Genomic DNA, 26,877 nt, shown 5'->3' on the forward strand with positions numbered 1-26,877 from the left:
AATGATTTATTTAATATAAACTTCACCAGTCGACGATATCACCGGTTAATAGATATTACCATTTTGGTCTTCGGTATTATACATATAAATCTGGGTAGACATTTTAGTTCTTGTAGATATTCAATTCAGCACGAATGATGGTTCACGAGTAAGAAGTATGCCGATTCTATAAAAGAATTAATTTGATCATAAAATGATAATTTCATAATTATAATAATATATAAGAAATATATGTTACCAGTCGGAAACTGTCCGGAGCAAATTCAAGTAAACAACAGAAGTTTTCATCACCTAAAAAATAGTCTTATGAGCTCAATCCTCTTTCTGAGAACTAGTTAAATTATTTCTGAATTTATACATATACATACAGTACCGAAGGTAAATAGAGACAATTCGAATATTTTTCCGCCCGTAAGTTTTGGTGGATAGAGTGATATGGCATTCATTAGAATAAGATACGAAGCTTTCTTTGGCGGTAAAGTGTACCAGTCGATCTCGTAAGAGGCTTGTCCAATTTGACTACACTGATGAAAGATTAGTATATATTATAATATTGTACGGAAAATATATAGGTGTACTTATATTCTCATACATAAATTATGTATGATACAGTAATAAATACCTGTTCGGATAGAAGTTCACCCATGTAGCAAAATATGAATGTATTGAAAGTGAATGAAATTAGAAAAATGCTATACGTTATTATTGAAATAAGATCGCTACTCTCCCAGTCCTAAAAACATAGTCATTTAGATAAATACCTGGCGCGACTATGAAGAATTCTATATATTAAGTTGTTACCCTCAAACAGTAGTATTCGAGCAAACAGATAGTCAACGTAGACTCCAGGATCTGCGTAAGAAATATTTCCCTCAAAGCTTCCTCTACGTTCTTAGCAAATCTAAAATTTTCGTTTCTGACAGTTGTCTGACACTTGTACATTCTAATATACGTGAAAGTTGTACGTATTCTCTTACTGTAAAATCGCTGCGTGATCTCGGATGATGATGTTTAATGGATGTGGATGCATATCCCTTGCATTTTTATTGCCAACAAAGTCCTCCAACCGTACCATCTGTATCTGGATCTGTCCGCAGATATGCGTTACAAAAATCACAGCCAAACTGAACGCAGCCACCGTAACGTTGTACCTTATAAATGCAGAAAAACACTGAAGAAAATATAGAATTTCGTAATTTGGACTGGATTGAGTATCGAGAAATGCATCATAGCCGGGATAAATTAACGGCCTTGTGGTCGTGTTTCCTTTCACACGCCCTTTGGAGAAAAATGGTAGCACAGTGTAAAATGCTAATCCCGCGGTGTAAAGGAAAAGAGCACACAAAGTAGTGAGCTTTCTGCTGATGGAAGCGTTTTGTAACATGATAGTACGATGAATTGGATTGTCGACCATTCTCCAGTCTCTTTCAACGTGAATGATGCAACGTGCGAACGACGATCCCCTCATAACGAGGTACACATATTTAATCGTAGCCAGCAGGCAATAGGCGACTGGACCGAACAATTTTGTTCTGAAATATAGCGACATCTTTTCGAAAATTAGATATAGGCTGGGAGGTATGAGGGAGAACATCAAATAGGTGAGCCACAATATCATCGTAATGATCGAAAGTCCTTTTTCCAGTTTGCTGGAACGAAAGTACACAATTGACCAAATACCAGTCGGCTTTAGAAACCATCGGCACAATTCGAGAGTATAGTTCATATCATCTTCGTAATGGGTGTTGAGGAATTCGGTAGCTGAATTCTGTGGTCGGTCACGCATGACGACAACTTTGATGCACGCTGCGCACTGAACTTCACGGTAGAAAGTTTCTGTAAAATGTTGGCAGAACGCAAGCGCGTAAATGCAATTACACACGTACTACGTAATGCACGCGAGTTTCAGAATACAGGGGTAAGTAACAGTCTCGGATAGTCGTAAGCGATATTGCGTACATTATATATTTATGGGACAGATCGAACGATGAAGGGTGACTAAGCTCGGAATCAATGCCGAGAAGAGATTCTCATACCTACGATCCATTATTTAGCTTTCGTATTTCAAAGCAAAGTTTACATTTTAAATCAGTATGTATCACCTGTATTATGGATGTTGATATTTGCGAAAGTTATTCAAATATATCTGCTACGTATCTTCCGTTGACTCAAGAAACGCCTACAAGGAATGATTCATAACTCGGTAATTAAAAAAATTCTGAAACTTTGAAGATTTATATAATTATATGCATATTAAATTGCTGTGAAAAGTTACTTTATGGGATGGAAATTAACACTGAAAAGGATGTTGGATAAAAGTTACATGCGAGATATAAAAGTGAATGTGTTGATTGTTTATCTTTCCCAATAAGGGGCAAATCGTAAACAATTATAAATAAAACGTAGTTGCTACATGGCAGGGTTATATCCGAAGGGGTGGGTCGGTGGGATAAGTTTCGAAATAACATAATTGGAAATACGACTGGTGTAGCGGGACAAAAGTTCCGCAGTAAAACAATTATACTGGGGTTGGCGATGATCGAGCGCGTCTATTATGCTTACCCTTCTGGTCACCGTTCCTTGAGCTCCAGGTGAGGGGAGGTCTTATTCCACCTGCACGGACCGAAGGGGTTCAACTATTGTTACGATAGTCCCATATCGTGAGGTAGAGTCGCGGCTTGCCGCTGGAGTTGCCATGTGCGTATATTCAACTGTAGTAGTAGAGAAAGTACAAGTTTAGAAACGTTTTACCTCGACCAGCGGGAATATTTAGGGGCTTCGAAAACGATATCTAATTCATGGTTACCTCAATCCTGAGCCCGTGGGGGTTTCGAATGAGTTGAGCCAGGTATTGTCACGTTAAACACGCTTCGACGAATGTAAGTATTGGTGGAAATTTGATTATAGCAACTAAGGAAACGAAATCAAGGCTCTTTGTTTATTGGACAAGTTTAAATTGTTCTTACGAAGCTGCGAATGTACACAGTTACACGCTTAATTTTAATGTTACGATGTTCCACGCGTTCAATGTATTTTCCTATATCGTGTTTAAAAATGATACAATTGGTTTTCTGTAAAAGAAGGCATATTAATCACAAGACAGGAGAATAGAATATACAGTGTGCCTCTTGAACCCTGTCAGAGTTCGTGTAATAAAATATTATTAATTACGTTACCGATGCAACCTTCCGTGCAGAACCATAGATCAGAAGACACTCTCTGGCCACAGTTAATCATTCGATTGCGTCAGAGTTAAGAGTTTAGATTGGTTAATTGCATCAGCGAAATATTCAGGGCGATGCATTTAATATGCTCATGTTGAACAACTTGTAAATTATACATCGAAAGAAGAATTGTGCCCAAAACTTGCATGATCTCAAGAGGGTCGTCAGGAACAACTTTTCGAATATTCTTGGAATTTCTACATATTCTTCACTAAAATACGCATTGATTGCATTTTGAAACATTAAAATTCTTCAATCCGTTCACAAGTTATGACGTTTTAAAGATAGGCATGGAATTTCCGGGCAATATTTTAGGCCATACATTATATTTACGATTAGGAATTTTTTTCTCGAAAGCGCGTAGGATTTTAAGGGTATGTCTATTCACCAAAAATGATTATAATTTACCCCCGCAACCGAAAATAATTTTTCCAGAACAATTAAAAATTTTTTTTTTTCGCCGATAGGTGCCGAAAATTTAGGCACCTACTCGAATTTTTTTTTCTCGAAAATGCGTAGGATTTCGGGGGTATGTCTATTCACCAAAAATGATTATAATTTACCCCCGCAACCGAAAATAATTTTTCCAGAACAATTAAAAATTTTTTTTTTTCGCCGATAGGTGCCGAAAATTTAGGCACCTACTCGAATTTTTTTTTCTCGAAAATGCGTAGGATTTCGGGGGTATGTCTATTCACCAAAAATGATGCATGCGTAACTCTACTGTACAATGTAATAAATAAGCTATTCAAGTTGAGCATGTTAAGTACTTCACTATCAATATTAAAAGGTATCGATACTCATTTCCAGAAACAATTTATTTACTATAAAGTCCACCAGTTGCAAACGAAACTGGTAAACAGATATTTCAAGATTTAATGTTATATTAATCTGAATAGACATATTAATTCTTGCAGACATTTAGCACTAATAATCTTCCACATACGAGGAAAACAATGAATCTGCAAAAGATTTAATTTCACCGCATAATGGCAATTGCACCAAGATAGTATTAGATATGAAATATTTGTTACCAGTCAGTAAACTTTCGAAGTAAATTCAGATAAACCACCGAAGTTTGCATTATCTGAAAAATAGTCTTATGAGCTCAATCCTCTTTCTCAGAACTAGTTAAATTATTTCTGAATTTATATACATACAGTGCCGAAAGTAAGTAGAGACAATTCGAATATATTTCCGCCCGTAAGTTTTGGTGGATAGAGTGATATGGCATTCATTAGAATAATATCAGTAGCTTTCTTTGGCGGTAAAGTGTACCAGTCGATTTCATAACTAGCTGGACCAATTTGGCTGCACTGATGTAAAATTAATTTATATTATACCGGCTTTAAAACGTTGAATAAGAATTTGATGAAAGATGTAGGGTGAATGTGCTTATATCGTTTTGTCATTATAGATTTATAGTTTCGTAAAATTAGAGTATTTGTAGTTGCATTTAACAAAGACTTTACCCACAAAGGCAGAAGTTCCATAGAGGGTACGATTTAAGTACATTTCTCCAACATAAGTTGTGTAGAGTCATTAGGAATGTTTAGCGTAATTAAAAAACATAAACTGCTCGTGATACGGTTCTATTTACCTGCTCGAATAGAATTTCACCTATATAACAAAATATAAATGCATTGAAAGTGAAAGAAATTAGATAAATGGCGTATGTTGATATAGCAACAGCATCGCTATTCTGCCACTCCTAGAAACACGGTGACATCGATAAATACTCCACGTTATTACGAAGAAATCGCTATGCTAATTTTTTACCTTCAAAAAATAGTATTCGAGCAAACATATACTCAGCGTAGATTCCACGATTTGCGCCAAACATATTTCGCGCAAAGCTGCTACAACATTCTTAGCAAATCTAAAATATTTCATTCCGACAGTTTATTTGCCATTTGTATATTCTAATGTATATAAAAGTACTCGAATACTCTTACCTTAAGGTCTTGGCGTGATCTCGAATAATGCCGTCCAACGGGTTACGATTACGGGAATCGTTTTTCCACTTTTTTCCAATTAAATCTTTCAATCGTTCTATCTGGGTTTGGATCTGTCCGCAGATGTGCGTTATAAAAATCACAGCCAAACTGAACGAAGCCACCGTAACGCTGTACCTCATGAAGCCGGCACAACATTGAAGAGAATATATGATTTCGTAGTTTGGACTAGATTGGGTATCAACGAACGCATCGTAGCCACGATAAATCAAAGGCCTTATGGTCGTGTTTCCTTCCGTACGCGCTTTGGATAAGAATGGCATCGCTGTGTGAAACGCCAATCCAGCTGCGTAAATGAAAATGGCGCACAGAGCGCTCAGCTTTCTGCTGATAGATGCGTTTTTTAACATGATAGTGCGATGAGTTATGTTTTCGACCATTTTCCAATCCTTTTCAACGTTAAGGAAGCAACGTACGAAAACCGTTGACTTCAGGACGAGGTACATGTATTTAATCGTGGCCGTTAGGGTGAAGGCAACTGGACCGAACATCTTTGCTCTTACGTATAGAGAATTATCTTCGAAAATGACGAAGCGACCAGGAGGTATGACTGATAACAATAAATAGGATAACCACAGTATCAGTAAAAAGATCGAAATTATTTTTTCCAGTTTACTGGTACGACCGTAAACGATCGCCCAAATGCCAGTAAGCTTCAAAATCCATCGACACATTTGCAGATTATAGCTTATATCATTTTTGTAATTCATGTTACGTATGTCGGTAACTGGATTGTGTGATCGATCGCGCATGGTGACAACTTGGATGCGTGTTATGCACTGAACGACGCGGTATAAAGTTTCTTTCAAATATTGTCAGAACGCAAGCGCGCAAATGTGGTTACGAAAGTTGGAACAACACGGATACCCAAACACATGTACCCGAACACATGTACTCATCGTGGATAGTCGGAACACATTTTTTGTGGATTATGTATTTATGGAACAGTTCGAATAGTACGGGGAGTCCAAGCTCGAGATCAATACAACATTTGCATTGTTATCGTGCGATATTCCGACAAGCAAATTTTAATCTAGCGACCTACGTTGTTATTTTTTACCATAAGTGTGGTTGCTTCGTTATCATTAATTAAAAAGAAAGATAACAATATCTGATAATACGGAGGATCTTTAGAAAAATTAATATATCAATCGATAACTACAATTGAGAAATACTTTTTACTATAGGTACTATTAAAACAAATTGTACTTTTTAAAAACGTATTGATTTTTCACGGTTCATCAGACTTTAACATCAAAGAAAGTTTTCTATTTGGCACAGTGTGTCGAGCAACAGATTTAGCTATTCAAATTTCCCCGACAAATAATCGAATAATTACCTAATTGGCTTTTGCACGTCGATGGTATAGTTAATTACGATCTACAATTTTGATAAATCATCTATATACTTATACTTTGTCATATGTTTAGTACAAACTGCAGTCGCTTTCCTATAAAATGAGTTGTAATCGTAAATTAAAAACAATGAAAGGGTATATCCGAATAAGGGGGTCAAATGTGCCCCTAAACCGAATTGAACGAACGATGGGTAATTCGATAGCTTATCAAAAAAAAACTCTATGTGCCAATTTTTAACTTGAAATCGCAACCGTGGGAGTAGTAATGGGGTGAAAACGAAAATCATATTTTTGTACAATTTTTCTTGACCTATCGAGTAAAAAAGCAACTGTTGAGCGCAATAAATCCTAAAAAATCAACGATGTTTTCAATGGCATCGGTGACACAACGTTAGAATGTCCGACTGCGGAACCGCTGGAAGTTTTTTTTACCGTAGGTTTGAGTCTCTCTTCTGGACTTACAATTAGTATTTTTTTTTTCAAATTCTAACTATATAACAATGCTTTATGTTTATTTATAAATGTTCTAAAGGCATTTTACAAATATTTTAACCTGTAATATGTATAATATAAATATAATTTTGGAGCGATTTTTGTATAGGAGTATTTTTTTATCTCCACATCATTTGAAAATAACCAGAAATAAAGTATAGAGTGTACATCGAAAACAGTTTTACTGATTTGAAACATCATTGTTGGTCAATAAAAACGTTCGACAGATATTTGTATTACAAGGCTCAGGATTACATAAATTTGAGTAAATCGCTAAATGTGTTTCATATATGTGGTAAAGAAAAAATCTGCAAAAGATTTAATTTGATTACACAATGATAATTGCGCCACGATAACGGTATGAAAGTAATGTTTCTTTACCAATCAGCAAGTGTCCGTAATAGATTGAAATAGACCACTGATGTCTTCAATACCTAAAAAATGTTAAATCTTAAGGACTGAACTATCCTTTCCTAAATAAATAAAATTATATCAGGAGGAAACACGTACAGCACCGAAGGTATTCATAGATAATTCGATTATTTTTCCGCCCATCAATTTAGGCGGGTAAAGCGATACCACGTTCAAGAGAACAAGATCGTGAGCTTTCTTTGGTAGTAAATTGTACCATTCGATGTCATAAGAGGCTGGACCAATTTGGCTACACTGATGGAAGATTAGTATATCATAGAAATATATCATAGATTTCTGATAAATAACGTAAATGGATAGCGATATATCTGTAAATACCTGTTCAGACAAAATTTCGCCCGTGTAACAAAATATAAATATATTGAAAGTGAAGGAGATCAGATAAATACTATACGTCGATACTGCAATCATATTTCTATTTTGCCACTCCTAAAAATACGACGTTGTTGGTAAATGATTTACGCAACTACGAAGAAATTGATACATTAATTTGTTACCTTCAAGCTATTGAATAAGAGCGTACATATAACCAACGTGGACTCCATGATCTGCGTCAGACATATCTGGCCTAAAATTTCTTCGACGTTCTTAGAGAATCTAAAATGTTCATTGAGGAGGATTTTGTAACGCTCGTATAATTGCAGAAGCGTAAGAGGAACTAGCAAACCTTCTACCTTAAGATCTCAGCATGGTCTCGAACAATAATGGCAAAAGCGTTGAGATTGGAATGTTTGTCTTTCGTGTTCTGAACCACGTTCTCCAATCGTGATATTTGTATCTGGATTTGTCCGCAGATATGAGTTACGCAAAGCACGGCCAAACTAAACGCACCGAGTGTAATGCTGTACCTTATGAGACTGGTAAAAAATTGAATACAGAAAATAATTTCGTAGGTTGGACTGGACTTGGTGTCGAAGAATGAATCATAGACCGGATACGCTAATGATTTTCCCGTGCTGTTTACTTTTGCCTTTCCCTTGGAGAATAGTGGCACTATGGTGTGGTACGACAGTCCAGCGGTATAAAGGAAGGCGGCACACAAGATGTTTAGATTTTTACTGATGTTTACGTATCGTAACATGATGTTACGATGATTTGGGTTGTTCACAGTTCTCCAGTCTCTTTCTATATGTAGAATGCAACGTTTAAAGCCTGTTCCTTGTAAAACAAGAAAACAGTACTTCATCGTGCATGACAGGCAAAAAATTACCGATGCGAACAGCTTCAGTTTAAGCTTTGTGTTATTCTCGAAGAACATATAGTAACCACAAGGTATAAGGAAGAAGAGCAGACAGGAGAAACACATTATTAGCAAACCGGTCGAAACAAGTTTCTCCAATTTACTAGTACGATTGTAAATTAAAGGCCACATACCGATTGTTTTCAGAACCCACTGGCACATTTTTAGTGTATAGTTTATGTCCTGTTCGTAATTGAAGTTCTCTTGACATTCAACAACTTGCTTACGTGATCGATCATGCATGGTTGAAACTTTGATGCACGTTTTAGACTGAACGATGCAACGCAAGTTGCGGTACACCATCGTTTGAACGCAAGCGCAAAGACCCGAACAAAAAGTACACGTGCGATACTTGGAGGTATGTGCAGTAACTTCGGGCAAGTTTTTGCAGATTGTTGATTTATAGAATGGTCGAATGTTGATGAAAGATTAAAGAAGATATTGCCATTGGTCCGTTCGATACTCTGTCTTTTATATTTCTGTTGTACAATCATTGGATAGTAAATTTTAATGTAATATTTTATGTACGTCAAAAAGATATTTGTATACCTAGTTTTATTTGCAATAACTTTGTACAAATAAGTGATATATGTATAAAGAAAAACTATTTCGAGAAATAGTTTACTATGTGAAGATATGTGTAAACGTGGAATTTTTAATTATAATACATACTAGTATTTACGTGTTTCAGGACAATGGAACGATTCGAGTAAATGAAACATTTCCTCGATGTGACTTGTGATACCGGAAAGGACCCGAAAGTTGAATAAGGTATGATTAAAATAGTTTCTTTCTTTGCGTACTTTTCTGGACCGATCAATCGATACTATGAGATTGATATTAAATTAAAAGTTATTTATCTCTTTACTTATCGAATGATCCTCGTATTTTGATTTTTGTCGTACGACAATTTCATTTCCCTATATACATAAAAGAAATTTGTCGACGAGAACATAAATCTACGAGTGGGTGGGAGGGTGGGGATGTTGTTGATTTTAATTAGTCTTTTATTTCGCGTAAACGTTTGTACGGATATGGCGTGTTGACAATCTGTAAAAGATTTAAGCTGATTGTATTATGTATACAATGACAGTTACATCACGATAATAGTAACAAATGAAAGTTTCATTACCAATTAGTTACTGTCCGAAGCAGATTCAAATAAATTGCCGATGTCTTTAACACCTGTAAATTATTAGGGCTTCACTGTTTGAGCATTCTTCTCTCAATGAGAAATACTACTTTAGAATAAGTCACTTACAGAGCTGAAAGTATTCAGTGACAGTTGAAATATTTTCCCGGCTGTAAGTTTAGGCGGATAAAGCGCTATAGCGCTCAACAGAACAAGACCGCAAGCTTTCTTTGCTGGTAAATTGTACCATTCGATATCGTAGGCGGCTGGGCCAATTTGGCTACACTAATAGAACAGCAAAGTGTTTATCGCAACAGTCATCGAGCTTTATTAAGTTGGACACAACTTTTTCGTAAATTACCTGTTCGGATAGAACTTCTCCTATGTAACAAAATATGAGTATATTGAAAGTGAAGGAGATCAGCAAAATAAAGTATGTAAATATTGCAACCACGTCGCTATTTTGCCATTCCTAGAACACAGAGCAACACCGATAAACATTTGATAAATTAAGAAGAGATCGATGCATCGAACTTGTAATTTAAGAAGATTGCGATTGATACAATTTTTTACCACTAGGCAATAGTATTCGAGCAACCATATGACCATTGTAGACTCCACGATTTCCATCAAACATATCTCGCGAAGAGCTTCTTCGATGTTTTTCGAGAATCTGAAATGTCCATGGTGACCGACTTTCGAAAGTTCATGCGCTTTATAAAACGTAAGAAAAATTAGAATACCGTATTTAACAGTTAACCGTACCTCTTACCTCAAGATCTCGACATGATCTCGAACAATATTGGCCAAATGGTCGTCGTAGGTGGTTTTTCCCTGCCTTCCTTCGATCAAGTTCTCCAATCGTGATATCTGAATCTGGATCTGACCGCAGATATGCGTGACGCAAATCGCGGCTAAGCTGTAAGCGGCCGTTGTAACACTGTACATAATCATGGCGGATAAACAATGAACGCAAAATACGATTTCATAAGATGGGCTAGACTGAGTATCGATGAACTGGTCGTAGCCAGGGTAAGCTAATGGTTTTACGGTTGAATTTTCCTTGACATTGTCCTTGGACAGGAACTGCATCACGGTGTGATACGACATACCACCGCTGTAAAGAAAAATGGCACACAAGGCGATGAGATTTCGGCTGATAGACGCGTACTTTAACATAATGGTACGATCACTGGGGTCGTTCACCATCTTCCAGTCCTTTTCCACGTGAGCGATACAATGTCCGAAGACTGTGCCCTTCAGGCTAAGATAACAGTATTTAATCGCAGACGACAGGCAGAAGCCGACAGGACCGAGCAACTTCACTTTTATCTGTATGTTTTTTTCCACGAAAAAGATGTAGTGACCGGAAGGTACGATGATGAATAACAAACAGACGAAACATATTATCAGCAATGCGATCGAAACAAGTTTCTCCAGTCTGCTAGTACGAGTGTAAATGAGCGGCCAGACGCCGATCGGTTTTAAAACCCATCGGCACATTTCTAAAGTGTAGTTTATATCGCTTTCGTAATTGGAGTTGTTCGGAAGACCAACGACTCGGTTGTACGATCGATTATGCATGGTGATGCTTCAGCGGTACGCCATCGACTGAACGTCGCGGCAGAAAATTGCGAGACAACATTGTTTCAACGCAAGCGCGTAAACATTTTACTTTGCGAGCTGTATACGAGTTCGGAACAATTTAAGCTGTTCTCCATAACCGTGCGCGGGATTCTTTCTAATTTATAAGCATATTGATCGGGTAGAATCGTGTTTGAGAATCGCAAGCGCAGAATCGGTGCAAAAAGATTATCAACAGTTCGTTCGATTAATTAAATAAGTCAATTTTTACGTCGTCTTTTACGTACGTTCGTGCATTTTATTATACTTTTGGTAGTTTTAATTGTTATGAAACACTGTATGATATACACGGTGCGGCGGAATAATTTCGTGTAAATCTTTTTCATTTGAGATATTTTGCAAATAAGTTTCAATCGATGTTCTCAAAAGTGAAGCTTGACACGAAAAATGTTTATAGTTTTACAGCCTTTTTACAGTCTGTATCACGAATCCTACCGCATCCTGTATACATATACATACGTATACCAGTGCTTTGTACATTTTATATGTATATTTTTCTAATCGAACTCTGCTTTTCTTTTTGTAGATTCGAAAGTATGGGAGTTTACTTGATAATTTTAATTAAAATCGATGATAGTTCGGAGCATATTTAAGTAAACTAAGGATGACTTTAACACCTGAAAATTATGAAAATTTCAATTACGAAAGATTTCTGTTGCCAAGTGTCGTCTACGGGACACAAATTACTTACAACACCAAACGTGTTCAACGACAGATCAATTATCTTGCCAGCCGTTAGTTTAGGTGGATATTTCGATATAGCGAGCAACAAAACGATACCACGTGCTGTTCTTCCCTGCAGATTATACCAGTCGACTTCGTACGAAGCTGACGCTATTTTGCTACCCTGATACAAGACTCATGTCTATTATGCCAAAGGTTAAACATCCTCGCGTCTTCGTTCAAAAATACGATGAACAATGAGTATACACAGGGTGACCAGGCATGAACGAACCTAATTACGCGTTTCTTACGGATACCTGTCCAAGAAGAAGTTCTCCCACGTAGCAATATATGGCAATGCTGAAGATGAAAGAACCCAATAGAATGGCGTAAGTTAGTATCGCGATGGAATCGCTAGTTTTCCATTCCTAAAGGATGTTAACAGTTGTAGTACGTTTCTATAGTACGATAGTAGAAATGTTTAGTTTAAAATTATTCGCTAAAGATTGATCTAGACAAGCGATTACCGATCACGATTGCGATTCTGTTTCCAGATCTATTGTTTACTAAGCTGTGGTGTATGTAGCTTGTTCACTAATTTTAGAGTCGATTAACGACCGTAATGACGAAGAAACTTCCTGTATATTGAGACTGTTGAAAGTTATTCGGGGAATAGAAAGGGGCGACAAAACCGCATCGTGACCAACGTATTCGTCTACGCTCATATTTAACGATCAGTGTTCCACGGTTTTTTACCATCATGCAGTAATATTCGAGCAAGCATATTAGTAAAGTCGACATTATTACTTCCATTAACAACATCTCCTGCAACGCTTCCTCCACGTTTTTCGTAAATCTGAAATTTCATGGTTCCTACTCCAACAAACCTGTAATCGATACCGATTTCGAAGACAACAATCTGTCTTACCTTATTATCTCAACGTGATTTTTCACGAAGATCGCTAAATCGTCTTCGGGGCGAACGCACTTTACCGCGGATCTGTTTTTCTCGGTCAAGCGTTTTAGCCGAGACGTTTGTATTTCTATCTGTCCGCAAGCGTGACTCGTGAAAATGGCGGTCAAGCTGTACGCCGCCATCATGATGTTACCGGTTACCAGAACGTACAAGCAATGCATACAGTATACGATCTCGTACGTGGGACTCTTCTGGATATCGAAAAACTGTTCGTAGCCAGGATAAGTTAACGGTTTGACGGTAGTGCCGTTCTTGTTCTCGTTTCTCGACAGTAACGGCATGATCGTGTGGTAGGATAAACCGCCAGTGTACAAGAAAACGGCGCACAGAGTGATGAGATTACGGCTCATGATCACGTGTCTGATCATGATGGCACGATGATCCTGGTCCCGCAAAAATTTCCAGTCTTTCTCTACATGTTCGATGCAGCGTTCGAAGGCTGGTCCCTTGAAACCCAAGCAACCGTACTTGAAAAACGATGTCAGACAGAAAGCGAGAGGACCGAGGAATTTGATCTTCGTGTTCATGTCTTTCTCGTAGAATAGAATATAATGACCGAAAGGTATGATGACGAATTGCACGACAGAGCAGCATATCAGTATTAACACCACCGATACCGTGCGTTGGAGTTTGTTTGCACGGCTGTAGATAAGAGGGTAGATGCCGATCGGCTTCAGAATCCAAAGACATAATTGAAACGCGTAATGTATGTCGTTCTCGTATTGGTCGTTCCGCAGCAGGTCGTCAAGGGTAGACAATCGACGCATCCTGACGCCCGCGGTGCGCGTCGTGGACTGAACGACCACACGGAACTGACATACAGGTTGAATCGGACGCAAGCGCAACGATGATATCTCCAGTGAATGAAACTCTATTTTCTGATCGATAGCAATGTAGCAACACGCGAGTTGCTGCTATCGGCCGTTTACGGTTCGCCAACGAATGGTTCACGACCAATAAACAAAAGGCAATTTAGTTTATCGATAGATAGTTGTTTTAGCGACGAGGAAAGAAAATGTGATTAAGAAACTGTTTATATTATTTATAAACGCACCTTGAATTATTCGGAAATGAAAGCGAAAATTTTTCCATGAAAATTGACATTTACGATTTTTAATTTCATCGTGAAAGACGAAAGGTAAAATTCTGAAATAATTTCTACATGCACGATGCTCGTAGTTCTCTATATCTTTTCTATATTTTAACGAAAGTAGGTTAGATATTCGACCTTGTAGTAAAACGAGTTTCCAAAATATGTACGTTGATTTATGATCGATCGAAGAACTGATTTTTCACATGGTCAGCGTACGAAGCAGACTCAAATATGCCATCGATGATTTTATTACCTATAATAGGGAAGATTTTAATAGAAAGATATTCTCGTATCGTATAATAGAATTTGGTTTACTTACGCTGCAGAAACTGTTTAAGGACAACTCAACTAACTTTCCAGCTGTTAATTTGATAGAGAAGTTCGATATAGCGAATATCAGTACCAAATCAAGCGCGTCCTTCCCCGGCAAACGATACCAGTCGATCATATACGCTGACAAGCTGATGTCTTTGCACTACGATATTGAAACGAAACGCATAGATGTTTTATATTTAATTTTAGGCGAGGAACAATAATCATTACTATCAGTGAAATACCTGTTCGGACAAAATTTCACCATTGTAGCACAATATGAAAATATTAAACATTAAGGATATAAGTAACGTGCAATAGGTTAGTGTTCCTATAGTTTCACTTTGTTCCCATTCCTACAAAACTGACAACAGAATATGACAATCGTGATTTAAACAAGATAAATCCGATGTTAAAATACAACATTCAGCATATATCCTACCGTGAGTAAATAATATCCTAGGAAACAAATATTCATCGTGCATCCAATGAGTTCGATCAAGCTTATTTCGTTAAAAAGTTCTTCGATTTCAGATATAAAACTGTAAAATTACCGATTTCTCATAATCGCGATCTTTCCAGTATCGAACGGTGCCTTCGTGTTTCGACAATATTTCAAAGTTATTTACCGAAGTATCTGTAGATGACGTTCGACGATATCTCCTAATAGTTTCTTGTAAGGCACCAATTTGTTTGTTTTCGATAGGTCGTCAACTAACTCGTTGAGTTTACTCGTAAGGATCTTGAATTGTCCGCACGCGTGCATGGCGAACACCGAGGCTAGGCTACAAGCACTGGAAGTGATGGCGTATAAGACGAACGCTGCCAAAAATTGCGTAAATTGCACGATCTCGAACGAAGGACTGGTCCGTGGATCCAATAGGCCTCGGTAGATCGGAAAAGCCTGAGCCCTAACTGTTTCGTTGTCGATGATTTCCATTCTCTTTGTGACCAAAGGCATGATGATGGTATAAGAAAATCCGCCCGAGTACATGAATCCCACGGCAAAAACGGCCAACGATCTACCGAACCTCGCGCTCTCGATCATGATCTTCTTGTCCTGATCGCAACGCTCCGAATTTATCCGGACCCAGTCGGAGCGAATTTCTTGGATGCACTTGCTTATTTTCGCGTTACGCATATGGAAGATGTAGTATTTGATCGCGGACGATATGCAGAAACTGAGCGGGCCAGTCATCTTTATTTTCGTATCCAGATCGGCCGTTTGATCGAGTAAAGTACACAGAGCGCACGGGACGAGAAGAAATCCTATGAGAAAGCAACTTACGAACGTCAGAGCCACGGAATTTATTTTCTCCGTTGTACTGGTGCATAACGAAAGCGGCCACGCGCCGATCGGTTTCAGCAGCCAACGATTTATTTGAACGCTATACATCCAATCTCTATCCGAAGAATTGGTTGAGCCAGTCATGATACTTAGTCGGTGGAAAGTATACACTCCAGTGACAGGTACAACGATAAATAAAGTTTTATATTGATTGCCCAAGTATTGGGTTTGCGCATGTGCTTACCACTTTGGTTCGTAATAATATACATTCGAGGGATATGCCAGTGCAGTTGAAGTCTCCGAGCCACCAGTTGATTCGTCGAGGCACTACAGTGTACAGGTATCTAATAAAATCACCATAACGATATGTGGATATACGTAAAAGAAATTCAGAACAATATTATACATAATACGTTCTAGTAAAAGGATTTTCGTTGTAGTGCGAAAGAATGGCGTTGACGAATAAAGGAGCGATGTTATTTAGTTGAATACAAATGATTCGTTAGTGTCTAATGATCCTTTAATCATTGTATTTTATAAGTAACATCGTTATTGTACATTCTGTACGGAATCATGCAAATTCATCTACAACTCTGCACACGTGCGTTCGTGTCACGTATTTTGCCACAATAGATTTATATATGCGAAAGCAGTTTTTACCATCTGAAATAACACACGATCTTATGAAATTAATAACGTTCGATAGACTAGTAGCTATCGATATTAACAACAAACGTACTTACGTGACCAAATGTGTAAACAGACATATGAATTATCTTTCCGGCAGTGATTTTAATGACAACGCTTGATCTCGCGATGATGAATAGTAAGTCGAGGATAGTTTTAGCAGGCAAATAATACCAGTTTGTCATGTAAACCATTTCACCAACCTTCTTGCACTATTAAGAATTTACTCGGTGAATCTCGATGGTATCATTAATTAGTTGCTCCTACGTGTCTCCGTTACCTGTTCTGTCAGTACTTCACCGATATAACAGACTATAAACATGTTGAAAGACATAGAAAACAGTATCATAAAATATATAGTTAGATTTTTAATGTCGTGATAGTTCCATTCCTAGAAAAATAAATACTTTTACCCTTTTCAAAAGAATCGGAAGAATTTCTTAGAAATGGTTAAAGAAATGATAGATGAATAAATGCAGTTGCGTATGAAAAAGTAATGCGAAAGCTTCGCAAGTAGTTTCGTGTATTTTGAATATATAATCTTTCTGTTTGCAGTGTCGGTGCAGTATGAATTGGATAATTGCAAGTATTTGTTACTGGGGAATACAATTTCCCGAGGTAAATGTAAGCAAACTGAATTCGTACGTAGAATTAATTTATGTAAAATTGTCCTTAATTTTTGACAGTGTAGTGTGCCAAAATAATATACATATACCGCTCGATGAATATGTATTACACAATAATAATACATTTCTTAGCATTTTTAGCATACCATGAGAATGTAGTATCCAAGCATGCATATATTCAGTGTACACTTAAACAATTCCGAGAAACATATTCGATTCATCACGACTTCGATGCGCGATATCAAGCTGCAATTAATACATACACACAGTAGTCGCTAAAGTTTACTAGTCATAAGCATTTCCTTCTCACAATTTTTACAAACGATGAATATATCGTGTGGTCCAAATCAATCATTACAGGCTGTTTTCTATACTCAAGTACACACGATTCCAATTATGTTTTTACAATATTTTCAGGTCTTTTGACACGACTTATAACATGACCTAACATATATTCGCCACTGTACGTACATTCTAGAAGATTTGTTTTTTTCTTTTTTAAGACTAAATGTGATCAGAAAAGATGTGGAAGTAGTACCAGAGCAGGGTTAAAACTTTCTTTCGTTGTAGGTAGGAGAGTAAAAATCGGAAGAGAATAGGGTCAACGTACCTCAACACTCTAAGATGATGCTCTACTATCACTCCGATCTTGTTACAGTAGATCTCCTTTGGTTGTTCTCCGTACTCGTTGACGAATTCGGTGATCCAATTCGTCAGCACGTTTAACTGGCCGCACGCGTGACTCGCAAAGACAACGGCGAGACTAAAAGCAGCAATTGCACTGGAATTTACGATGAAACCTGATAAATATTGCGAGGCGATGACAAGTTCGTTGGTGGGACTGGTCTCGACGTTGAGTAGCTTTCTGTAGAATTCGCAAGGCAGCATACGCACAGTCCTGGTTTCATTACCGTCTCGAACGAGATGCGTAGTGAATGTCGTTATCACGCAATACGCGAAAACGCTACCCTGCATGAAAGCTGCACAAAAGCCCGCCACGTAGCGACCGAACTTTGCGCTTTTCAGCATTATTCGTTGGTCCTCCGGTCTTGTTATCAACCGCCAGTCAGTCTCCAGATGTTCCACGCAATATCGTATCTCTTTGCTGCGCATTAGCAACGTGGTGTAATTTACACCGCCTATGAACCAGTGACTCAGAGGACCGAGCACTTTCAGTTTCTTGTAAATACCCTCGTCCTCGAAAACGATGTGCATCATGCAAGGGATTACCGTAAACAATATCAAACAGTAACAAATGACGATCAGAACGATCGAAATAATCTTTTCGATCCTAGAAGCGGATCGCGACGGTGGCCAGGCACCTATCGGTTTCAAATACCATCGATTCAGTTGTAGACTGTACTTGCTCAGATCGTCGAGGTTCGCCTCGATGACCGTAGATTGGTCGATCATCGTGATCACTCGTAGAAGCTCGGCAACTTACTGAAACGAGCATTTTTAACGGAACGAGTCGGCGAATATGACGGCTTAACGCTTGCGCAGATTTTTATGAACGATGGTTCGCTGATCGATTCGTCTGGACGGTGCAACATGTTACAGTTGGCGAACGCTGCTATGTTTAGAAGGTATCAAAAGTACGTTTTAGAGTGGCTCGATTTCGCGTTCTATCATGTTAGATTTTTTTTTATTCTAACAAATAGTTTTCTCTCATGTAAAATCTTATTTCTAGGTGGAAGAAGAGTATTCTGAGCCTCTGATGACGCACATGATACATCTCTTGCAGCAACTTGAATCGGTGAGTGTGTACGAAACATTTGTGGCTTATCGTAGACGCTTAGAAACGTAGTTTGGTCGCGTTTAAGCATGTCTTGGATCATTATATTTTACAAATAACTTCAAATCGTATTATAAACGAACTATATTCGCTAATTCGATAAGGAATTTCTATCAACGACAGTGTAACACGTTGCAACTAGAAACGCATCGAATAACTACGAGAATTTCTTCTTTTTTTTATTCTAACGAATCTACACGACGTTGTACATAATGTTCTATTTCGAGAATATGATAATTTACATTGCAATTGTGCGAAGCATATTGAAGTACGTAAAAGACGTTTTAAATACCTGGAATACCATTAACGTTTTAGACTAAAAAATTAAGGATAATTCTTTCTCGTTCCAATACTCACGTCGCCAAAAGTTGCAATAGATAGATGGACTAATTTTCCAGCAGTGATTTTAGTCACTTGGCTCGATCTTGAGATTATTAGGATCAAACCAGCAGCAGTTTTGTGAGGTAAACGATACCAGTTTGTCATGTATGCTATTTTGCCAACCTTTTTGCACTATCGCAAAAAGGATAATTGGTATAAAACACAACATTCTTCGTGTCTAACGTTTTTTTTAGTAACAGTTGTTTACCTGTTCCGTGAGTTTCTCACCGATATAGCAAAATATAAAGATATTAAAAGTCATGGATGCGTATAGAATAGCGTACGAAGCTACGGTCTCCTTCGATTTCTCCTAGGAAGTCAAAAAATGTTTAAATAAGTGGTGGCTCGAAAATGTCATAGATACTCGATAAATCTGTATTTCTTTTTTTCGTCATTTGATATGTCGAATCATAATATACCTAATAGATCTTAAAATTATTATCTTTTCTATACTGGAAACATGTACTTTCGGGGGACTTCCTTTCGAAGTTTCGATTTCTTAATCTAATAATATCCGTATTTAACAGCAGCCGATCAAGGAGGTCGAAGACTTACTAGAAGTTGTTTCTAAATGACAAATTGTTTTGCCCGCACCAAAAGTGATCGGCATCGAGTTACTTCGTTTTATCCATGTTGCGATGTGTTGAACGTACCGTAAGGATATAGTATTCGAGCATGCACAAGTTGAACGTGCATCCCACTAACTCAACAAGACATATGAGATTCATAACTTTTTCTATACGTAATACAAGACTGAAATTAATATTTTCATGAATAAAAAGAACACTAATTCTACGTCAATATCATGGATGATAGTATACGATCCTCAACGTACTTCATCGTCGAAACATGCTATCGAACGAATGACACGAACGGTACCTTAACGAGCGTAGATGATGTTCGACGATGAAAGCCAATTTGTTCCGAGCGGACGATTGTTGCGCCTTCGTGTTCAGAATATCGTCCAATCGGGACATGACGACGTTCAGCTGGCCGCAGGCATGCGCCGCTAACGTAGCGGCCAAACCGCAAGCACCCACCGTCACGAAATTAACGATCAAACCGGAAACTAGTTGCATGACAAAGATGATCTCGTTGACTGGACTGTACTTGATGTCCATCAATTTCGTATAAAACGGACAAGGCAACAGGTACATCGAGTGACTTTCGTTACCGATGCGAAACACCGTCGTCTTCGCGCCCGTGACTATGTTATACGAGAGGACACTGATGTTCATACATAACGCGGCTACGCACGCGATGAAACGACCAACTTTCGCGTTTTGCAACATCAGCTCGCGATGCTTCGGTTTTCCGACCGTCTTCCAATCGCTCTCAACGTGTTTCAAGCAACAATGAACGTCGTTCATTCTTCCCAGCAAACAGCAATAATTCAGTTCGCCCATCAGCCAGTGGCTCATCGGGCCGACCGCTTTCATTCTCGCCTCCATGCTCGTATCCTCGAACAGGATAAATAACGCGCAGGGTAGGAACGTGAGGACGACCAACGTATGACAGACGAGGTTCAACAGTTTCACGAGGATCCTCTCGGCCCATGTGGACTCGGTTAGTTTGGGCCAGGCCCCTATCGGTTTTAGGAACCAACGATTCACCTGCACGGTGTACTCGTAGTCTTGAACATGAACGACGTTGGTCATTGTTGTGTCCAATATGATTGTTTCGTGGAGACCGATTCATAAATGAACGAGTAACTCACAACAGAGTTGCTTCGACAAAAGTTGACGCATGCGCGAATTTTTTTCTATCCTTGGTCTCGACGTGTTGCCTAGTTCGCGTTACACCGATACGACATGATCGATTAGTGCTCCCGTGAATATTCTTTTCGAAACACGTTCGACGAGCAAAAGAAGTTTTGCTGGTAAGGACATTGTACAAGTTATTCGACGTTTCCTTTTCGAGGTGAGTGATAACCACTTTGTCCCTATCCTCTGTACGTGTCGAATAGTCCAAATGCGGGCGATGATGTTTATGTTGAGATATGAATGTTATTCTATTGACACGTTCACCGCCCAGCACGAATCGAACGTATTTTTCGTGAGGATCACGTCCCTTGGTTCGCCACTCAATTTATTTATCTTGGTAAGAAAATTATGAAACTATAATATTACGAATAGTTTTGCAACAACGGTTATTATCCTTATAGACACTGAACAGTACTATGTATATCCATAGTATGTCGTTATTTTATAATTGCTGTGCTGTGAAACACGTTTGTAAATTATCTATTAACCCAAATATGTTATGGCGGTCAACGTATTACATTGCTCAACGCAATCATGGGGTTTTAAATAATTTTATTCCACTGTACCTACTACATCGAATATTTTAAAAATGGTTACTGTCGTGTATCTTAAATAAAAATATAATCATTGATGTTTGGTGCGACCACCCAAATAATCTAGGGCAGAGGTAGAGAATCATTTGGTATTGTCAGTTCACTTAATACTTTGTGTATAGTTAATTTTGTCAAAATTATGCACTCACTTAGATATAAATTGTGTCTTGGGTCTCAGTGGTTCTCACTTACATTTCCGTGAATCACAATTGTTTCACGGTCTAAAGATTTTGTCTGTATACTTCACGTCAACGTCCGCAGCATGTTTAAAAAAGCAACCGACGTTTTAATAACCTATTGATTTGGAAAGTGATTTTTACTATTCGTATACCTACACCATTTATGATTCCGTTTTGAATACTCACGACACTGAAACTGTTAAGAGACAATTTGATAAGATTTCCTGCGGTGAGCTTCATCGTCGCATTGGACATCATATTTATCAAGACTAAGCCGAGTCTTTTATTTTCTGGTAACCGGTACCAGTCAATCATGTAGGACATTTCGCCAACTTTTCTACACTATCATAAAATACTTGTTTCTTTTATATTCATCGATACCGTAGTCTCTAAACAGGTAGAGTTTGTATCGAAGCCTGAGCTTATTGTATTATTGTATCTGGTTCTTGGGGTAAACGGATTATTGTTTATGACATATTCGTGATTAATGTTTTCAATATCTTGTGTAAACAATAATCCGTCTGTCTCCAAAGCCGGGTACCATTAGCTTTGGTACCTTAACACATACAAGTATGCAAAAGCTGATCAAAAAGTAAGCGTTATACTCTGACATTTCTTCTTATCGATGTAAAGTTATATTTTTATATGTTTTGTAATTGTATACTTTTACCTGTTCGGCGACAATTTCGCCTATATAACAAAATATGAAAATATTGAAGGTAAGAGATATAAGTATTATGATGTATGTTATAGCAGCAGTTAGATCTTTCGAATTCCATTCCTATAATATGAAAGAGGCGAACATGTACCTACAATTGTATTTGAATAGAAAGGTACAATTCGGATTGAACGCTATGCGTCGTACCACGATAATATAATATCCAACAAGACACATATCCAACGTACAACCGGAGACCTCGACAAGAGATATTCCTGACATTGCCTTCTCTATAAGTGTTAAAAATCTGTAATTGTAAAAACTCTCTAGGCATACGATTAACAATGTGATTGCGTACAGAATTCTATCGCACAGTTTCAAACACATCAGCTACAATGAACAAAGTGTTTCGATTCATGTTTTGTAACTTTTATAGGCGGCTTCTACACCTTCGGGTCGGCAGACATCCGACAAAAGGTTTGAAACTTGTCGAGGAGAATTTGTAAAATCCCGCTATAATAGTCGTGACATATGTATAATCTCGAAACACTTTGCACAGACAGTTCTACTACACAAAATTGTATTTTACACACTTCAGTATTCGAACGTGTTGACTCACGATGTTCGCGATTCTTCTATCCACGGTTTTAGCCATATCTGCGCGGCCGGTTATTAAATAATTCAGCCAGCACATCAAAATTTTCATTTGTCCACAAACGTGCACGGCAAAAACAGCAGCCAAACTGCAACCGGCTGCCGCGATTCCATGTATCAATGCGCCTCCTAAAAATTGAATCGAAAAGAGGATCTCGTTGGCGGGACTGTGCCGGGTGTCGGCTATGTATTTTGAGAACGGAAACACCATTGGAACGAAGGTTAGATTTCCATCCTCTGCTGCAATCTTCCCAACGCTAATAGGTACTGCGATATAGTAAAATACGAAACCACTGTACATGAAAAAAGTGCAGATTTTCACTACTCGTCTTCCAGAGTTTGCAGTTTCTACCATAATGTCTCGGTCTTCCAAGTGTTTAACGTTTCTCCAGTCCCGTTCGATGCGGTCGAGGCACTCGCGAATGTTAGTCCCGTGGAAGATCAACGAAAAGTATTTCAAATATGCCATTATGCAGAAAATCAACGGACCGAATAGTTTGAGTTTGTTGTAGACATCCTCCACTTCCAGCATCACGTACAGGCCACAGGGTACGAAAAGAAAACTTATCAAACCGAAACAAATGACATTTATCTGTCGGTTAAAGCATTTCTCTATTCGCGAATTACTAGAGGAATGTGGCCAGACACCCATCGGTTTCAGGAGCCACCGGTTCCATCGAATGCTCAGATTTATATATTGTTCGCACTCCTCCGCCGTTGGCAGATATTTCGTAGTGCTTGTCATTGGCTTTTGCATCGTTAATGCTCGAAAGCTCCCCTGATACTGAAAGCTCGTAGTCTGATGACGGTTCGCAGGAAAACAATGTTGCGCTTGCGCTCGATTCTCAGAACAAACCTAGCTATCTCCAAAGAGTTCGACCCTTCATCGTAGCCCGCTTCCAGTTTGTCGCTTTATGCATTATAAGTGCGGGCACGAGACCGATAACTCTCCAACATCGATAAATTGATTTGTCTACGAGCAACAAACCTTAAGCTCAACAGATTCGGTTCTATTAATTTATGCATGATACGAGTTTATGAGCATTCATTTGATAAAGTGTTGATTACACTAATACAATAAAATCATAAGCAATTTTGTAAATATTACAAGCGAAAGAAATGTGCGCGAATAAAATTTGCACAACTCTGATCGTGTTACACGCACATATGTCTATGTTAAAACGAATAGGGCAAAGTACGTCGTATTACGTTATTACCCTGGACGCTAAAATACCTACGCCGTGGTAATCAAACATCAGTTTGTCCCCAACACTCAGATAGTAATAAAATCCATCTAGCTTCGATTCGTAACATTACCATATAACGTATTTGACTTTAGAATGTTTTATTTGAATCCAGATGCGCTTGATGGTTTACACGGAAGCTCAACAGACCAAAGAGTTTTACTTTGTCGCAGACACGATCCACTTCCAGCAATGCGTACAGACCGCAAGTATGAAACGAAAACTTATCAAAACATAATTATAATATTTTTAAATCGGCTATTTCTTTGGTCGTCAAGTGTTTAGGCGATCGTGGAGAAACGTTTAAAGCTCGAGCGTTCGTTTGACACTAAAAGTTTGCATATCAATGATGTAGAAAAACAGCGTTGATTGCTATAAAACATAATTATCATTCAATTTCTGATACTACAATAAAAGCATACGATACATGTGGTGTTCCTTAAAATTACGAAATATCAGTCTTCGCAATAAGTACTTTGTTTGCATCGTTTTGAGTATGGCGAGAAACTGTCACGTCACAGCTCGCAACATATTCAAGAAAGCGACGGATGTTTTAACAACCTACATATTTATTCGATATGTCCGGTTTTTATTCCCAGATAAACTATCTCAATAATAATGTTTAAATACTTACATCGCCAAAAGTGCTGAGAGATAAAATGACAATGTTTCCAGCAGTAAGATTAATCGATGAATTTGACATAGCTATTATCAAAACGAAGCTGAGCCTTCTACTTCCTACTAATCGGTACCAATCAATCATGTACGACATCTCGCCAACCTGTCTGCTCTATGAAACATATATTTCGCTTTAATTTATTTTAACGTTGCGCTGCAAACTGTGTTAAAATCTGAAAGTATTCGTTATTCACTTACCAGTTCCATGACGAGTTCGCCTATATAACAAAATATAAAGATATTGAAGAGAAAAGACATGAGTATGATGAAGTACGTCGCAGAAACAGTTAGATCGTTCGAATCCCATTCCTGCAATGCCAAGAGGAGAATACGTGTATTAACGCTGACTGTAGCACATCAAAATTATATTCAGAATGTTCAGTTTTACTTGTTAGCGTATTTCGCGCGTACCATAATAATATAATACCCAAGAAGACATAAATTCATCGTGCATCCCGTAAATTCAATGAACGATATTTGTTGCAGCACTTTCTCTGTAACCGATAAAAACCTGCAAATTGCAAATAGTGAAACCGAAAAATCCGACATCCTCTTCTCTCTTTGATTCGTATTGCAGAATTTGTCGAGGAAGTCTAATCGTTCGACAAGCTTTCTTTCGCAATAATAATCATTAATGCTTCGAATTGAATAAAGTACGCTCTACGGGCCTTTAGAAGGATTTATTTTACGCACTTCAGTACACGAACATGTTGGCTGACGACATTCGCTATTCTACCATCCACGGTTTTGCACATATCTGCTCGGCCGTCTACTAAATAGCCCAGCCAGCACATCAAAACTTTCATTTGTCCACAAGCATGAATCGTGAAAACAGCAGCTAGGCTGCATCCGGTTGCTGCGATTCCATGAATCAGGGTTCCCCCTAAAAACTGAATCGAAAAGAGGATCTCATTGGCAGGACTGTTCCGAGCATCGACTATGTATCTTGAGATGGGAAATAACATCGGAATGAAAGTCAAATTTTCGTTCTCGTCTGTAATCTTCCCGACGCTAATAGGTACTGCGATATAGTAGAAAACGAAACCGCCGTACACGAAGAACATACAGATTTTCATTAATTGCCTTCCAAAACTTGCATTGTCCACCATGATGCGTCTATCTTCGAAATGCTCGATATTCCTCCAGTCCCATTTGATGCGTTCAATGCACTCGCGAATGTCATCCCCGTGAGAGATTAGAGAATAATATTTCAAGTACGCCATTACAAAAAAGCTCAATGGACCGAACAGCCTTAGTCTAGTGTAGACATCCTCCACTTCCAGTGTACCGTAAACGACATACGGTATAAAGATGCAACTTATTAAACCGTAACAAACGATATTTATCTGCAGTTTGATGTATTTTTCCGTTCTTGAAGTATCGCGCGAATCTGGCCAGACACCCATCGATTTCAAAAGGTATCGATTCCACCGAATGCTTAGATTCACGTACTTTTCGTACTCGCGGTCCGTTGCTTGAGACTTTGGTATCGTCATTTCTGGTGCTTGCATCGTGAAAGCTTGAACGCTCGCTTGATACTGCAAGCGCGCGGTTTAATGACAGTTCGCGGGCAACCAATGTTGCGCCTGCGCTTGATTTCTGATTCTACTCGGAAGGGAACACACATGTAACAGAATATGGAAGAGAACTGATTCGAGCCTTCATTGTAACACATTTTCAATTTGCCACTTTATGCGTTATGCGTTATTTATGCGCTTGGACAAGAGGATGATGACTCCTGCAGAGTGGTA

The 26,877-nt window shown here is 38.3% G+C and overlaps 8 protein-coding genes across 9 annotated transcripts; all 8 read right to left on the reverse strand.

The window, feature by feature from the left end:
- Positions 1-234: 234 nt before the first annotated feature.
- On the reverse strand, positions 235-5,412 carry LOC143341377 (uncharacterized). The gene is made up of 10 exons (XM_076764264.1): positions 5,180-5,412; positions 5,004-5,103; positions 4,825-4,935; positions 4,385-4,540; positions 4,259-4,311; positions 978-1,151; positions 802-901; positions 623-733; positions 369-524; positions 235-291 (listed from the first exon to the last, which is right to left on the reverse strand). Exons 1-10 carry the CDS (start codon positions 5,359-5,361, stop codon positions 235-237), a joined length of 1,200 nt encoding a protein of 399 aa, XP_076620379.1. The 5' UTR covers positions 5,362-5,412.
- Positions 5,413-7,465: 2,053 nt separating this feature from the next.
- Positions 7,466-8,601, reverse strand: LOC143341378 (odorant receptor 10-like). The gene is made up of 4 exons (XM_076764266.1): positions 8,195-8,601; positions 8,018-8,117; positions 7,599-7,754; positions 7,466-7,522 (listed from the first exon to the last, which is right to left on the reverse strand). The coding sequence occupies exons 1-4, from the start codon at positions 8,599-8,601 to the stop codon at positions 7,466-7,468; spliced, it is 720 nt and encodes a 239-aa protein (XP_076620381.1).
- Positions 8,602-9,069: 468 nt separating this feature from the next.
- On the reverse strand, positions 9,070-16,012 carry LOC143341379 (uncharacterized). Its single transcript, XM_076764267.1, has 11 exons — positions 15,210-16,012; positions 15,023-15,122; positions 14,826-14,936; positions 14,588-14,743; positions 14,472-14,521; positions 10,665-11,486; positions 10,466-10,565; positions 10,254-10,364; positions 10,022-10,177; positions 9,893-9,945; positions 9,070-9,810 (listed from the first exon to the last, which is right to left on the reverse strand). Coding segments are annotated over exons 1-11 (2,463 nt in total). The 3' UTR covers positions 9,070-9,809.
- LOC143341263 (uncharacterized) lies at positions 12,271-13,833 on the reverse strand. 2 transcript variants are annotated; one of them, XM_076764068.1, is made up of 3 exons: positions 13,128-13,833; positions 12,956-13,055; positions 12,271-12,627 (listed from the first exon to the last, which is right to left on the reverse strand). In XM_076764068.1, the coding sequence occupies exons 1-3, from the start codon at positions 13,700-13,702 to the stop codon at positions 12,496-12,498; spliced, it is 807 nt and encodes a 268-aa protein (XP_076620183.1). In that variant the 5' UTR covers positions 13,703-13,833; the 3' UTR covers positions 12,271-12,495. The 2 variants fall into 2 exon arrangements, with proteins under 2 accessions (XP_076620183.1, XP_076620181.1); XM_076764066.1 differs by having other exon boundaries at positions 12,493-13,055.
- A 386-nt stretch (positions 16,013-16,398) lies between the features above and the next one.
- LOC143341271 (odorant receptor 82a-like) lies at positions 16,399-19,210 on the reverse strand. The gene is made up of 5 exons (XM_076764078.1): positions 17,792-19,210; positions 17,328-17,427; positions 16,836-16,946; positions 16,612-16,767; positions 16,399-16,531 (listed from the first exon to the last, which is right to left on the reverse strand). Exons 1-5 carry the CDS (start codon positions 18,592-18,594, stop codon positions 16,481-16,483), a joined length of 1,221 nt encoding a protein of 406 aa, XP_076620193.1. The 5' UTR covers positions 18,595-19,210; the 3' UTR covers positions 16,399-16,480.
- LOC143341272 (odorant receptor 4-like) lies at positions 19,175-21,101 on the reverse strand. The gene is made up of 5 exons (XM_076764079.1): positions 20,237-21,101; positions 20,011-20,110; positions 19,566-19,667; positions 19,334-19,489; positions 19,175-19,268 (listed from the first exon to the last, which is right to left on the reverse strand). Exons 1-5 carry the CDS (start codon positions 21,013-21,015, stop codon positions 19,215-19,217), a joined length of 1,191 nt encoding a protein of 396 aa, XP_076620194.1. The 5' UTR covers positions 21,016-21,101; the 3' UTR covers positions 19,175-19,214.
- A 554-nt stretch (positions 21,102-21,655) lies between these two features.
- On the reverse strand, positions 21,656-24,287 carry LOC143341270 (odorant receptor 4-like). The gene is made up of 5 exons (XM_076764077.1): positions 23,144-24,287; positions 22,758-22,857; positions 22,563-22,673; positions 22,079-22,234; positions 21,656-22,007 (listed from the first exon to the last, which is right to left on the reverse strand). Exons 1-5 carry the CDS (start codon positions 23,959-23,961, stop codon positions 21,957-21,959), a joined length of 1,236 nt encoding a protein of 411 aa, XP_076620192.1. The 5' UTR covers positions 23,962-24,287; the 3' UTR covers positions 21,656-21,956.
- Positions 24,288-24,570: 283 nt separating this feature from the next.
- LOC143341255 (odorant receptor 10-like) lies at positions 24,571-26,769 on the reverse strand. Its single transcript, XM_076764055.1, has 5 exons — positions 25,820-26,769; positions 25,538-25,637; positions 25,325-25,435; positions 25,083-25,238; positions 24,571-25,009 (listed from the first exon to the last, which is right to left on the reverse strand). Exons 1-5 carry the CDS (start codon positions 26,635-26,637, stop codon positions 24,959-24,961), a joined length of 1,236 nt encoding a protein of 411 aa, XP_076620170.1. The 5' UTR covers positions 26,638-26,769; the 3' UTR covers positions 24,571-24,958.
- Between the last annotated feature and the right edge of the window lie 108 nt (positions 26,770-26,877).

This window comes from Colletes latitarsis, chromosome 4, assembly GCF_051014445.1.
Source record: "Colletes latitarsis isolate SP2378_abdomen chromosome 4, iyColLati1, whole genome shotgun sequence".
Lineage (NCBI taxonomy): Eukaryota > Metazoa > Arthropoda > Insecta > Hymenoptera > Colletidae > Colletes > Colletes latitarsis.

What these genes read in the sequence shown, in the direction of transcription:
- LOC143341377 (XM_076764264.1), bottom strand. Translation starts at nt 5,361, where the DNA reads ATGAGGTACAGCGTTACGGTGGCTTCGTTCAGTTTGGCTGTGATTTTT. An exon ending in CTTCGAAAGTTTACTGACTG is followed by an intron (nt 1,152 to 4,258) that starts GTAACAAATATT and finishes TGCATTTATAAG; the next exon opens with GTACAACGTTACGGTGGCTG. An exon ending in GATCACGCAGCGATTTTACA is followed by an intron (nt 902 to 977) that starts GTAAGAGAATAC and finishes CGAAAATTTTAG; the next exon opens with ATTTGCTAAGAACGTAGAGG.
- LOC143341378 (XM_076764266.1), bottom strand. Translation starts at nt 8,601, where the DNA reads ATGTTACGATACGTAAACATCAGTAAAAATCTAAACATCTTGTGTGCC. An exon ending in GACCATGCTGAGATCTTAAG is followed by an intron (nt 8,118 to 8,194) that starts GTAGAAGGTTTG and finishes TGAACATTTTAG; the next exon opens with ATTCTCTAAGAACGTCGAAG. An exon ending in CTATGAATACCTTCGGTGCT is followed by an intron (nt 7,523 to 7,598) that starts GTACGTGTTTCC and finishes AACATTTTTTAG; the next exon opens with GTATTGAAGACATCAGTGGT.
- LOC143341263 (XM_076764066.1), bottom strand. Translation starts at nt 13,702, where the DNA reads ATGAACACGAAGATCAAATTCCTCGGTCCTCTCGCTTTCTGTCTGACA. An exon ending in AATCACGTTGAGATAATAAG is followed by an intron (nt 13,056 to 13,127) that starts GTAAGACAGATT and finishes ATGAAATTTCAG; the next exon opens with ATTTACGAAAAACGTGGAGG.
- LOC143341379 (XM_076764267.1), bottom strand. Translation starts at nt 16,012, where the DNA reads ATGACTGGCTCAACCAATTCTTCGGATAGAGATTGGATGTATAGCGTT. An exon ending in CGTCATCTACAGATACTTCG is followed by an intron (nt 15,123 to 15,209) that starts GTAAATAACTTT and finishes GTAATTTTACAG; the next exon opens with TTTTATATCTGAAATCGAAG. An exon ending in TAGGATATTATTTACTCACG is followed by an intron (nt 14,937 to 15,022) that starts GTAGGATATATG and finishes TCAGTTTTGTAG; the next exon opens with GAATGGGAACAAAGTGAAAC.
- LOC143341271 (XM_076764078.1), bottom strand. Translation starts at nt 18,594, where the DNA reads ATGATCGACCAATCTACGGTCATCGAGGCGAACCTCGACGATCTGAGC. An exon ending in CATCATCTTAGAGTGTTGAG is followed by an intron (nt 17,428 to 17,791) that starts GTACGTTGACCC and finishes TATTAATTGCAG; the next exon opens with CTTGATATCGCGCATCGAAG. An exon ending in TTGGATACTACATTCTCATG is followed by an intron (nt 16,947 to 17,327) that starts GTATGCTAAAAA and finishes TTATTTTTCTAG; the next exon opens with GAATGGAACTATCACGACAT.
- LOC143341272 (XM_076764079.1), bottom strand. Translation starts at nt 21,015, where the DNA reads ATGACCAACGTCGTTCATGTTCAAGACTACGAGTACACCGTGCAGGTG. An exon ending in CATCATCTACGCTCGTTAAG is followed by an intron (nt 20,111 to 20,236) that starts GTACCGTTCGTG and finishes TATTAATTTCAG; the next exon opens with TCTTGTATTACGTATAGAAA. An exon ending in GTGAGAAACTCACGGAACAG is followed by an intron (nt 19,490 to 19,565) that starts GTAAACAACTGT and finishes TTTTTGCGATAG; the next exon opens with TGCAAAAAGGTTGGCAAAAT.
- LOC143341270 (XM_076764077.1), bottom strand. Translation starts at nt 23,961, where the DNA reads ATGCAAAAGCCAATGACAAGCACTACGAAATATCTGCCAACGGCGGAG. An exon ending in CAACACGTTCGAATACTGAA is followed by an intron (nt 22,858 to 23,143) that starts GTGTGTAAAATA and finishes TTACAATTACAG; the next exon opens with ATTTTTAACACTTATAGAGA. An exon ending in TTGGATATTATATTATCGTG is followed by an intron (nt 22,674 to 22,757) that starts GTACGACGCATA and finishes TTCATATTATAG; the next exon opens with GAATGGAATTCGAAAGATCT.
- LOC143341255 (XM_076764055.1), bottom strand. Translation starts at nt 26,637, where the DNA reads ATGCAAGCACCAGAAATGACGATACCAAAGTCTCAAGCAACGGACCGC. An exon ending in CAACATGTTCGTGTACTGAA is followed by an intron (nt 25,638 to 25,819) that starts GTGCGTAAAATA and finishes TGCAATTTGCAG; the next exon opens with GTTTTTATCGGTTACAGAGA. An exon ending in TTGGGTATTATATTATTATG is followed by an intron (nt 25,436 to 25,537) that starts GTACGCGCGAAA and finishes TTGGCATTGCAG; the next exon opens with GAATGGGATTCGAACGATCT.